Source organism: Teleopsis dalmanni, chromosome X (genome assembly GCF_002237135.1).
Source record: "Teleopsis dalmanni isolate 2A chromosome X, ASM223713v2, whole genome shotgun sequence".
Lineage (NCBI taxonomy): Eukaryota > Metazoa > Arthropoda > Insecta > Diptera > Diopsidae > Teleopsis > Teleopsis dalmanni.
This window is the reverse complement of record NC_051848.1, coordinates 25,958,815-25,971,405: the sequence shown is the minus strand read 5'-3', so window position 1 is coordinate 25,971,405 and position 12,591 is coordinate 25,958,815. Positions and strand designations below refer to the sequence as shown.

At 26.8% G+C, this 12,591-nt stretch overlaps 2 protein-coding genes across 2 annotated transcripts; one reads left to right on the top strand and one right to left on the bottom strand.

The window, feature by feature from the left end:
- Nucleotides 1–2,420: 2,420 nt before the first annotated feature.
- On the top strand, nt 2,421–2,854 carry LOC119690218 (serine protease inhibitor Kazal-type 1). The gene has a single exon (XM_038105231.1). It carries the CDS (start codon nt 2,528–2,530, stop codon nt 2,765–2,767), a length of 240 nt encoding a protein of 79 aa, XP_037961159.1. The 5' UTR covers nt 2,421–2,527; the 3' UTR covers nt 2,768–2,854.
- A 3,454-nt stretch (nt 2,855–6,308) lies between these two features.
- LOC119688265 (serine protease inhibitor dipetalogastin-like) lies at nt 6,309–11,525 on the bottom strand. Its single transcript, XM_038102946.1, has 2 exons — nt 11,234–11,525; nt 6,309–6,694 (listed from the first exon to the last, which is right to left on the bottom strand). The coding sequence occupies exons 1-2, from the start codon at nt 11,461–11,463 to the stop codon at nt 6,406–6,408; spliced, it is 519 nt and encodes a 172-aa protein (XP_037958874.1). The 5' UTR covers nt 11,464–11,525; the 3' UTR covers nt 6,309–6,405.
- Between the last annotated feature and the right edge of the window lie 1,066 nt (nt 11,526–12,591).

The window sequence follows — 12,591 nt, the reverse complement described above, 5'->3', positions numbered from 1 at the left end:
TTTTTATTTAAGTTCATTTTATTCTAAATTTATACCTAATTGTATTCTTATTGTGCCGTTCTTTTTAGAAATAGAATTCCTATTTGAGTTAATATATATGTTTAAAATTTACACATCATTTTTTGGATATTGTTGTCGTATAAAGCGAGTCCCAGATTTGAAATATATACAACTACTATGTATTGTACTACCATTATGTTAATAATTATTAAACTGGAGAATTTAGTACTACGACCTAAATATCTATTTAGTACTACTACTTAAAGATCATAGACTTAAATCATATCTCCAAGTCTACTTGGAGATAAATCTTATATTTTTTTCGGATATAAAAAGCCCACGTTGGTATTTCTTTTATTACAATAATATTTAATGATTTCTTCGTTATTTGAAAAAAAATCTGGTTTTTATAATTAAAGCTTATTAGTTATGTGTGTATAGAAATATATATTGCTTTATATTTTAAATTGCAAATACTTACTTGACACATTACATGATAAAGTATATCGAATTTATATATTCGATCTAACAGACTTATAGATCTGTTGTGATTCTTTTTTAAATCGAGAGTATTTTTTAAATTCCAACATACCATGGATCAATTACAGTGTTGTACCTACTTTATTGAGTCTTAATTTTTCATTTAATGTAAGATACTTTCTTTGTCATTCCTTTCTTTGTAATAACAACATACAATGATTTCTTCACTATCTGTAAAAAATCTTATTCTTTTAATTCTGTCCTTTGTGTGAATAAGAGTACATATTCTAAGATATTTTATTGACTTACAAATATTTTTTTTGACTCAAAAGTACAAGCAGTAAATTAAATGATAAAATAATAAGATATTTTAAACATGTCTCAAATGTATTATTAACACATTACTTGTATGTTAGATATACTTTTTATTGAAAAGATATATAATTATGCATAACTACATATTTAAGGGTTTTACTACAATTCCTAAAATCTGTATTTCTAAAATCTGTATTTCTCGATAAATTGTGATATTAAACATGAAGAAATATATTTATTATAATATATTTATTATGTATATGTATACATATATACATTTATATATTATAGTATTAAATCTTTATATATGAATATATATATGAAAACGTGAAGTGATATTGGTATAAAATATTTAAATGAGAAATACTTATGTGGATACCTTCTAATGAATTTGAAAAAACTTTTTAATTATATCACTCATGATTATAAAAAACTGAATATCTGGGAATTAATACCCAACTCTGACTTATTAATCATAAAAGAAATTTTAACACAATCAGCAAAAAAAAAAAACCGTTCTAATATTTTATATTTAAAGTTTATATAGAAATGAGTAAGCTAATGTATTTTAAAATAAATATTTACTAATATTTTATCCAGTGATCTATTAAAAATTATGTTTTGAAATATACTACTTCCTATTAAATATAATAGTCACTTTCGTCTGAAAATATTGACGTTAAATTACAACTTATATTCACTAAATATTGGTCTCGCCCGCACGAATCGTGGAGTAATATTAACAGGACTTTCTCAGTATTTCGTTCCTAGATCAGGTTTTATATATGAGAAAAATATATAAATCTTGCAACAAATGTCTTTACAAATAATAGTATTGAAATTTAACAATTAAAAATAAACATATAATTAATAAATTCAATTATTCTACAGCTGGTTCATGATTTCGTTATAATATAAACATATAAACACAGCAAATTAATAAAACTCCAGAAAAATGTGCGAACATATAAGTCAAGTACGGCTTTGGGTCAGTTGGTTAAGGAGTGCTGACTCTGAGCTTCAAATTTGGCAGGATATGAGTTCAATTTCTGGTACCTGCATTCTTAAAAAAATTATTTAAGAGTAATTAAATACAAGAATTATTTTCAATACCAGTGATGGTGGTCAGCCAAAAATTCAATTAATTAAAATAATATTAAAAAAAAAATTTTTTTTTTGTTGTTGTAGTTCACTACTTTTCGGAAACCTCATTGCGAACTATTAATAATATTAAGAACACAACAAATTATGATTCAATAATTATCTTTAGATTCAATGAACTATTCACTACTGAACTATTCAAATTTTATAAAAAATTCGTTACCTTCTATATGCTTAATATTTAATATTTTGCATATACCTATACCTAAAATCATTAGATCTTTTGTAGGTGCCAATGTAAGTGTGATATGCAGCTCATAGTGTGACTCGATAGCAATAATTAAAATATGTGATAAACCACAAAAGAAAAATACCCACCTTCATTCCCACAATAAATGGTTTGCTAAGCAAACGCTTCTAAGTAAACCCTGAATAAAAGTACTCAGTTTGTTCTTATCTAATCGATGACGAATGATAAAAATTGTTAAATAAACTGCCAATATTCATTCTTAGCCTTCAGTATTGAACTTACATTCTTAAAGCCAACAACTTACAATTTTTTGAAATTTTATTATCGAGAAAATTTAAGTTTACTTCGTTCGAACTTTAAAAACAACTCAAATCCAACGATATGAAGATCTTTCAACTTTTGTTTATCTTCGGTTTAATATTGGCCGCAGTCTGCTCGGTCACAAGTGCACAGGAAGAAGATGCACCAAAACGTAAATTCTGTCCTTGTCCACGCAACTACGATCCGGTGTGCGCCAGTAATATGGTGACTTATTCCAATCGCTGTGAGTACGACTGCGTAAGGCGCCAAGCAGAAAGAAGTGGACGTTCATTACCATTATTGCGTAATGGACCATGCTAAGGATATTTGGACCAGAAAAAAAAAAAATGATTTTGTTATTAATTATTTGATGTGTGAATTTTGTTTTAAATTAATCTATTAAATATTTTTTTTTACATATAAAAAAAAATGTAATTTTCGTTTGTTTGATATATTCTTAATCACACCAAAATATTATTTATCAGTTTGTGATAATATTTATCGATGTGTAATTTTTGTGGTGCTTTATCGGATTTACGTTTGTTTCATTTGAGTTTCTTTTATGTGCAGTCGCTGTGTATCTTTTTCTTGCCGTAAATAGTTTGTTTAGATTCGTTGCTGTCAATATAACAAATTGATATGCTATCAGCGAAAGAAGTTATCAAGACCGAAAATATTTAAATATACAAAAATAAATGCATTTCATTGATAATCATAAAAATACAAACGCTTATTAATAATAAAAATATTTAGTATTGTACTCGTAAAAATGGGAAATCAACGGAAGCATTTAAAATTTGATAAGATTTTTCTAGCAAAAAAAGAAAGTCTTAATTAAACTAGATACAAAAACAAAGAAAGTTTATACAATAATACAACAAACAAATTTCAAACTAAAAAAAAAAATTAGTCACAGTTGTCTCAATTTTTATTTATTGATAAAATTAAAGTTTCTTTCAATTTTATATCATTTTAAATTGCTTTTGATGTGTAATCTGCTAATAATAATACTTGGTTACAAAAAAAACACTTGTTTTGATACCACAAATATTACATATATGTATATAACACTGAATTCATTAATAAATGCAAAAACTATTTAATATATTTTTTATAATTCCAACTATACAAATTATTAAACTGAACTGTGTTTATGTTTTTTTGTACCTAGTTTCTCTAAGACTTTTTTATTAGAAAAATCTTACTGTCTTAGCACACTAAACAATTCTTCATCTGCATAATTCTCTTTCAACTTACCTACTTATTCTAGATACGCCAAGACGTTTTTATTAGAAAAATCTTACTGTGTTAGCACACTAAACAATTCTTCATCTACATAATTCTCTTCCAACTTACTTACGGTCTATTACGGTGCATAGACAGCTGCAAATTCTAGATACGTTAACATTCAGTATTTTATTATATTCTTTACAAAGCATATATCTAATCCATCCGCACTTACACTTTTTTCAAGTCAGTTTTAGTGTTAACTTGACTCGCTACAGATGGACATCGATTACCAGATTCTCTAGACTTAAATATTACCATGAGTGTATATTTAGTTGTCTATACATAAGGGAAATCCCGCTTGCTGCTTATTTATGAAGATGACCATTGAATATCTTAACAATAAAATTTAGAATATCTTTATTAGAAGCTATTTATAACTCAAACTACCATTTTGCAAAGAAAAGGATCGATTTATGGAGACTTCGAATTAAAGAATTTTTTTATAATTATATATAACTTCCTCTCTAAACCCTATTGCACTCTATTTAGTACGAGTTATAGAGAATTCGAGTTAGAGTTATGAAATTTTAACTGTATATGTAGATATAAAGATGGATGATAAATTTTTATTTTTTTGGAATCTAAAAGTATTCTGATTTTTAAGAAAGACGACTTTATATTTTATTGGAAAGTACCTTATTATCCGTGGATTGAAGAATATTCGTTCCAACTATCGTTCTCCCAATCAATATTAAGATCGAGCAATAACATGGAATATAACTATCATCTGCTTTCAAACTTAGATATCATTCTATCACATAAAATAGTTCAACTTTATTCAGAACATAAAGCAGACTAAAGTGTCCCTTTACTTTATTCAATAGCAATTTTAGATCTTTTTCATTAAGAGAAGTTGCGTTTTTATAGCAAATATAGCAATGACTAAGTATTTGAAAAGTTTTTGAATGCCTTGCTACTAGTATCAAGTTATCACTTAGAGTCTTTATACTTAGTATATTAAATCATTCCATAGTTGGCCATATAACAGTTCTAAAATCTTCTAAAATATTTCATTTCATTTCATGACCCCATAGAACTTCATCTCTGACTTCTCTGATTATGATTTTTATTTGGAGGTGTTTCAAATGACAAAAATCAGCAGAGCCTGGTTCTTTATAAATATTACAGACGTATATATATATATATATTTATATGACAACATAGTCGCTATATCTATAAGAATTTTCAAGAATATTTGTGTTATCTCCATATATCAATATTAATTTTTTCTATTGGCATAAAAAACAACAAATCGAATTGTAGCAACTATTATTGCATTTCTCTGCTAGAATTTGCATATAACGCTCGTATATTTAACAATATAATTTATGATCGATTGTGACTCTTTGTGCCTTATTAGATCTACGGGAACTGATATATATACACACACATATATTTATGTGCGAAAAACTAATTCCAGACAAAATATTTGTTGACTTTCAATATAAGCGTTACGGTTTTTATAAAGAGCAATTTTAAAATATTATTTACTTTTAATGGATCCCGAAAATTCTTGAACATCTCCTACCTACGCCCATGGATATATTAATACTTTAAAAAAACTCCCTAGATACTGTTTCCAAATATATATAGAATAAAAAAAAAACAAAAAGATCGATTACCTTTGAATGTAAGGCTTTAAGAAAAATGATAGCAAATTTCTCATTAAACATAATCATGGGGTAAAGCAGATGATGGATAAAAAAATAACAGACTCGATGTATGAAGACGGACACATTTACTGTACCGACCGAATTTAACAATCATCAAAACAATTTTGTTACAGCAAGCTTTAAGTGTAAAGGCGAGAGGAAAATATGAAGACTGCAAATGAATAATGGATGAGTCGAGATGTCCGAAAACGAATATCAAAAGAATTGTTGGCCCACTTAAGGCTATAATTCAAAGCATTTCTTCGTTCGTACTAATTTTAAAAGCAACAATTGACTAAAACTCGACTTAGTGCATTTTGAACATATCTTCTTTTAGTACGTATATACCAAAACATAAGTATTGATGAGTTAAGTTAATTTAGTTATATATAAATTCTAAGTTCGAAATAGCCTTGAACAAACCGATTAATAAAATCAGTTGTTAATCATGCAAATACTGTTTAAACTGAAAGAGAGTAATTAGTTTTTTATAGTGTATATATATATATATAACGCTTCAAGCGATTATTAATAAAAACTATTGTTTTCAATAAACTTTTCAATAAACAATAGTTTTAAGATATTTATTCATTTTTTACTATTCACTATTTTTAATGAAAAGCGTCAATATTCACTAATTTTATTCTAAAACCTTAAAAAAAAACTTCACAGTAAAACTTTTGCTTCAGTACCTAAAAATAATATATTCTAAATAATTTAATTGTTTTCATTTGTTACTTAAGTATCTTTTAATAGCCCAATGTTAAATTTCATATGAAAAAGTTAATAATAAAATACATAGCACTTGGCTGGCTTTAAGTATCGAAAAATATTAAAATCTTATAAAATTTCTGGTGATTCACCCGAAGTCGGTGATTTATTTTAGTCATTAAATTACAACTTTAAATAAATTGACTAGGTTTTCTTTGCAATTATCACATTTAATTTTAACTGGAAATCAACAATTTAACACTTGAAAGTTCATATCTCATAAAAATTATATTATATTATATTATTTTAACAGTTTCCAGAGTGTAGCAATTTAATAATCCTGCCCATGCGTGCCATGCTGCTTCGGGCACACTCAAATTCACATGGATTTGTGTAGGTTTGGGAATCGGAAGCGCAGACTGGATCAAAATTACGTGGACATAAGCAATCAACTGGAATTGGATCGTAATCAGCGTCTTCATTTGCCATGGCAAAGACTGCCAAGCAGCTCAAAATGATGAAAGTAAAGAATATGGCAAACTTCATTTTGTTTTTGTTCAGATATATCCTCTTGAAATGTACTGTACTTTGTTGTTACACTAACGAAGTATTTAATTCAACTAAACTCATTTTATATAATAACACCTATTTTAAATAAACGGTTAGATTAGCAAATGTATGCGATAAGGACACGTCATAATATCTCTTAAGACCGGTGTATTTGTATTTAATCATTATGATATATAAACGTATATTGAAAACACGCACGTCAAATGATATATGAAAACGAAAATTTATGATATTTGATAGCAAAATATTGTCTTATCAAACTTTATTGGATTATTGTATTGACAATCTGTCTAAAATCAAACTTTCTAGTACATACTCTACGGCATATGAGTAAACAAATAAACGGCATATGAGAAAAAAATAAACAAACTAAATAAAAGCTGGCAATTGTTTTTCCCTAACAATTCAAATAATAAGAATTTAATATAAAATATATATTCTTTCCAAAAAGAACAACATATAGTTATATACTTAACATATATATACTCGAATTCAGCAAAAATATTTTTAAAAAAATGAGTAATAAATGCGTCTTTTTCAATTTAATACATAGCAGCAACCTTGTTTCAATTTTTTTTGTAACATTATAAACTTTATTTGGAATATATCTTATTGACAATTATAGCAAATAGCAAAAATATGGAAATTATAAGACATATATTTATTTTATTCGTTTTAAAAAAATCAGGATTTCACAAAAGGGCCATTAAGGGAAAAAACATGTCTGTTCAAACATATATACCACCGAACTTCTTATTACATGTTCGATAACTAATACTTTGGTAGTGAAACTACCAATCAATCCAATAGTGAACACAACATATTATGCTTCATCAAAACCATATAGAAAGAAACTAACAATTTTAGAACCAACCCATACGTAGCTCTTAGTGCATGTGAGCACTGGCTAGATACTATATATCTAAAAGAAATAAAGAAGAGAAGTATATATTCTTCTAAACATATATTTTTAAATATATTTTTTGATGAATTTTAACACTGACCTTACATATATATACTTGTATAAGGTTTTTCTTACAATCAGAAAACATATGCCTTTTTTGTCGATTTCTTATATGCGTTTGACCTAAGAAGCCTTATTTTTCAAGCTAGCTATATTAGATTTGTCTTACAAGTTTTTGACCATACTAATGAAATTATACTCGAACACCAGCAGTTGCATAAGCGACGGTAATCTTATGTCTTCTTCGTTTAAATAGACCCAATGTGTAATACAAGAATGCGCGGTCAGCCCAAGTTTGTTCTCCCTTTACAATCTACAAGACTATTTTCATGTTTTGTAACTGATGGAGTATCTATCAATTCAACTCAACTCATATAAAAGTGCTTTTGAATGCTGATGTTGTGGTGCTGCTTCTGGACTCACCTGATGTACTGCAAATTATGATGGATGATCTGTTTAGGTATTATTCACAATGGGATCTTATTACGGACCTAGATAAATCCCAGATTATGATTTTAAAAAATGGTTCTAGAGTAAGAAATTCATTGTCGTAGAAGTTTGGGAAAAATAAAGTAAAAATTGTCAATATAAATATAAATAACTCGGAATATTAATTACGTATATTGATAACGTATAACATACAATAAGCATTTGACCCCTAAACTTTCATTAGGTAAAAATGCCAAATCAACCCCACGTGGATGAAGTACTTGTCTAATCCTAAAATAACTTCAGCAAATAAACTAAAAATTTCCTACAAAGCCGCACGTTCAATTGTACTTTACATTTCCGAAGTTTGGGATTTGAAACATTATGATCAAGTGAAAAAACTGTTAAGATTTTTTATAAAAAATATTCTATTTCAACCGACTAATACCACAAACTATATACTCCACTTAAAAACGGGCATACCAACGCAGTTCGTAGACACAGTGCAAACACATTTGCCCTATATAAGAAAAATTCCTAATCTCCCCTCCACAAGGCTTACTCGAATACTAGCCGAACTTACGATTAACAAGGCTATAAATTGAGCCAAAGATTGAGAAAATGTGTGTTTAGAACTGGGTCTTTCAATACACAATATTTAGAGTTTGGATCTTAAATTATTTATACAATAATATTATGACTTCATACAAACGGAGTAAACGCGATTCCTTTGCCTCGAGTGCTAGATCGGGATCTCATGACATAGACCCACGGCTGCAATATGACATTATGCATAGTTTTTATTACGAAAACACGCAGCACATATTCAGCTTACATTTTAAATGTAGAGGCAGTCTTTTTAAACTGAACGGTAGAGAATTTAATATATCTAAACGTGATTATTCTTTATGTAATCGTCATGAAATAGAAAATATATATCATATTATAGGTCTATGTTTACTTATAACCTGTGTATATTTATAAAAGTTTTTTAGGTTACAGAAAATTGGAAGAATTTATATGTATAATAAAATTTGTAAGTGCTATATGAATTTTTTGAATCAATAATAAATATTAAAAATAGAAGGTTTGTCTATGATGAAGTCAAAAGCACTGACAGTAGCTCAGCCATAGCTGTTATTAGTGTAAATGCTATTAATATATTTGGTAGTGAAGACATTATTGTACCTTATAGTAACAATGAATCCATGTAGTATATTATTAAACACCATATTGTTCAGTATTTAAATGTGTATTATATTTTATTAGTTGTTTTTATTATTCACATTACAGTGATTCACAAATAATACAATATATCGATACATATATGTATATAGCTATAATACTATTATTTCTAACATGAGAATATAAATAAAAAAATGATTGTTTACCTATTTATATAAACGGATAAATAAGTAAATTAAGTTTAAAACAATACACAACCATAACAACAATTAAAAAAACATATATATATATATATATATATATTTATATATAAATATGTCAATATGTGCAAGTTTTTAATAATACTATTTGATTAATTCGTTTAAAAAGAATTATTAAATTATTAACTTAATTTAATTTATTCATATAACAATTATAATCTTTAAAATTACATTTACTTGTTTTAAGATGATTATTTTGACGTTATTGTGAATATCTTAAAAAGAACTATAAATTTCCGTAGTCAGGCTAATATTTTACACAATTAACTTTCGAAATAAATATTTTAAATATTTTTAATTTGTTATTATATTTTGCAATATCTTGGCACTCACTTTAAACTTATATATATACGCAGAACCACTAGTCGTAAAAAGTCTGACGAAATTTTGTGATGGTCCCGTATTGATTGGAAATAAATAACTGCCGATCTGTTTCTATACTAATTATATTTACCTAATATAAGAAAGTATACATTGGCATGAAATATTACTTCTGATAGACTTCTTTATATTTCGTAATGAATAGGTGCCCCCTATTCATTAGATTGATTCAAATGACTTATAAGAGCATAAGTCATTTGAATAAGTGATTTTTTTGACTAATGTTTCTTTACAAAATGCAATCTTCAAATGTTTTTTAATATTAATGAATTAAAAATATTGCTTACTGTGTTCTGACTGTGTCCAAAAAAAAACTAATAGCCTCCCAGAAGCTGGATGCATCCATAAAAATAGATAGTTTATGCAACGCAAGACAGATAGAGATCTAAGAGATAAAGATAGAGATTTATACCAATTTCAAAGAGGATAGTTATTTTCGCATTAAACATAATCACGAGTTCAAGCAGATGACGGGCAAAATAAAACTGTTTCGATTTATAAAAGCTTTTGGACTGGAACATGTCCTACACCAACTGTTTATCCAATCTTCAAAAAAATAATGTCACAGCAATCTTTTGGTGCAAAAGCAAGAAGTATATATAAAATCTACAAACAAAACTACAAACGAATGATCGTTAATCAGAATATCTACCAGGTGTACCGGTATGAAATGAGCGTTTTTTGGTGAAAATAAAACACTAATTATTAATAGGAAAGTAAAAAACATTTTAATCGAAGTATTGGCCATTGCTTTCTATACATTTTGACCACCTTTCTGGCAATTATACGAATATCAAAGAAACTATCTTTGTACATAATTATTTTGATATCAATAATTAATTAGAAATCAACTTAATTTCTTTTCAGCATAGTTTATTTTGATATATATTTATTTATATCTGCTTGGGTTAAGCTAAGCAATTTTATATATTAATTCTAAGTTGGAAAAAAGCTTTGAACAAATTGATTAAAAAAAGCCAAAGAATACATATTGATCATGAAAATATTATTTAAAATGCAAGAAATTATTGTTCCTCGAATCAAGACTTCAAATATTCATCATATATATAGAATATATATAATTAGCATAACCAGATCATATAACACTTTAAGCGATTATTTAAAGAATTTATTTTTTATTTTTAATGAACATAAATATTTAATTTTATTCTAAAAACTTAAAGAAAAACTTCACTGTAAAACTTTTACTTCAGTACTTAAAAATAATATATTTCAAATAATTTAATTGTTTTCAGTGGTGACTTCAGTATCTTAAAGTAACTCAATCTTAAGCTTCATGTTACTCTTTGCAGTTATCACAATTAAACGCATGAAAATTTATTACTCCGCACAAGTTCCCTCTCGTACAACAGTTATAGCTACTCCACGGGTTTGGGCACATTCTAAATCGCATTGGTTGTGATACGTTCTACCATCTGAACCACAAACTGGTATATACATACGTGGACAGAAGCAATCGGCTGAAATTGGATCGTAGTCAGCGTCTTCATTTGCCATGGCAAATACTGCCAAGCAGCTCAAAATGATGAAAGTAAAGAATATGGCAAACTTCATTTTGTTTTCGTTCAGATATATCCTCTTGAAATGTACTGTACTTTGTTGTTACACTAACGAAGTATTTAATTTAACTAAACTCATTTTATATAAAAACACCTATTTTAAATAAACGGTTAGATTAACAAATGTATGTGATAATATCTCTTAAGTCCGGCATATATGTATTTAATTGATGTGCTATCTAAACATATATCGAAAAGGCGTACATCCAATGACACATAAAAACGAATATTTAGGATATTTGATAGCAAAATATTATGTTATCAAGCTTTATTGGATTCATAATTACTGTATTGACAATCTGTCTAAAATCAAACTTTCTGGTACATACTCTACGGCATATGAGTAAACAAATAAATGAGAAAAAAATAAACAAACTAAACAAAAGCTGGCTTTTTTGTTCTCTAACAATCCAAATAAAATTAATATATAATAATATATAATATAAAATATATATAATTATATACTTAACATATATAATCTTGAAGTATGCAAACATATGTTTAAATAAATGACTAATAAATGTGTCTTTTTCAATTTTACATATAACAGCAACCTTGTTTCAAATCTTGATTCAGAATATTAATAATATAAATATTAGTTCAAGTGAATAAATTCTATACGAAAAAAATTAGTCACTGAACTAAAAACTTTTACTGAAAACAAGAAGAAGAAAGTAATATGATTAAATATATACTTTGTACTTCTGTTATTAAGTATTGTATGTGAATATCGTCATATTTTTAACAATTGTTATTAAACGATTGACAAACTTTTTTTAGACTATTCTGGACTTACCGGAATAGATTGATAATCTTTTCAACTGCCCTAGCGATTGAAATCATAAAAACATGACTTAATTAGTTGTTAATCTAATTATAATATATATTTATTATATAATTATAATTATATTGATTCTTAAAGTCAGTTGTGGTGAAAAAAAAAATATTTTTCTTAATAGAAACTAGTGTTTTCAATGGAGAGGTTTTTGGACGGTACTGTTCTTCAACAACAAAATTTTATTATTTTTAATTAATTGAATTTTTTGCTGACCAGTCAGCTGTTTCGAGTATTACCCATGATCAGTCGTCTGTTGGACATATAATTCAATATCCAGTTTCGGAA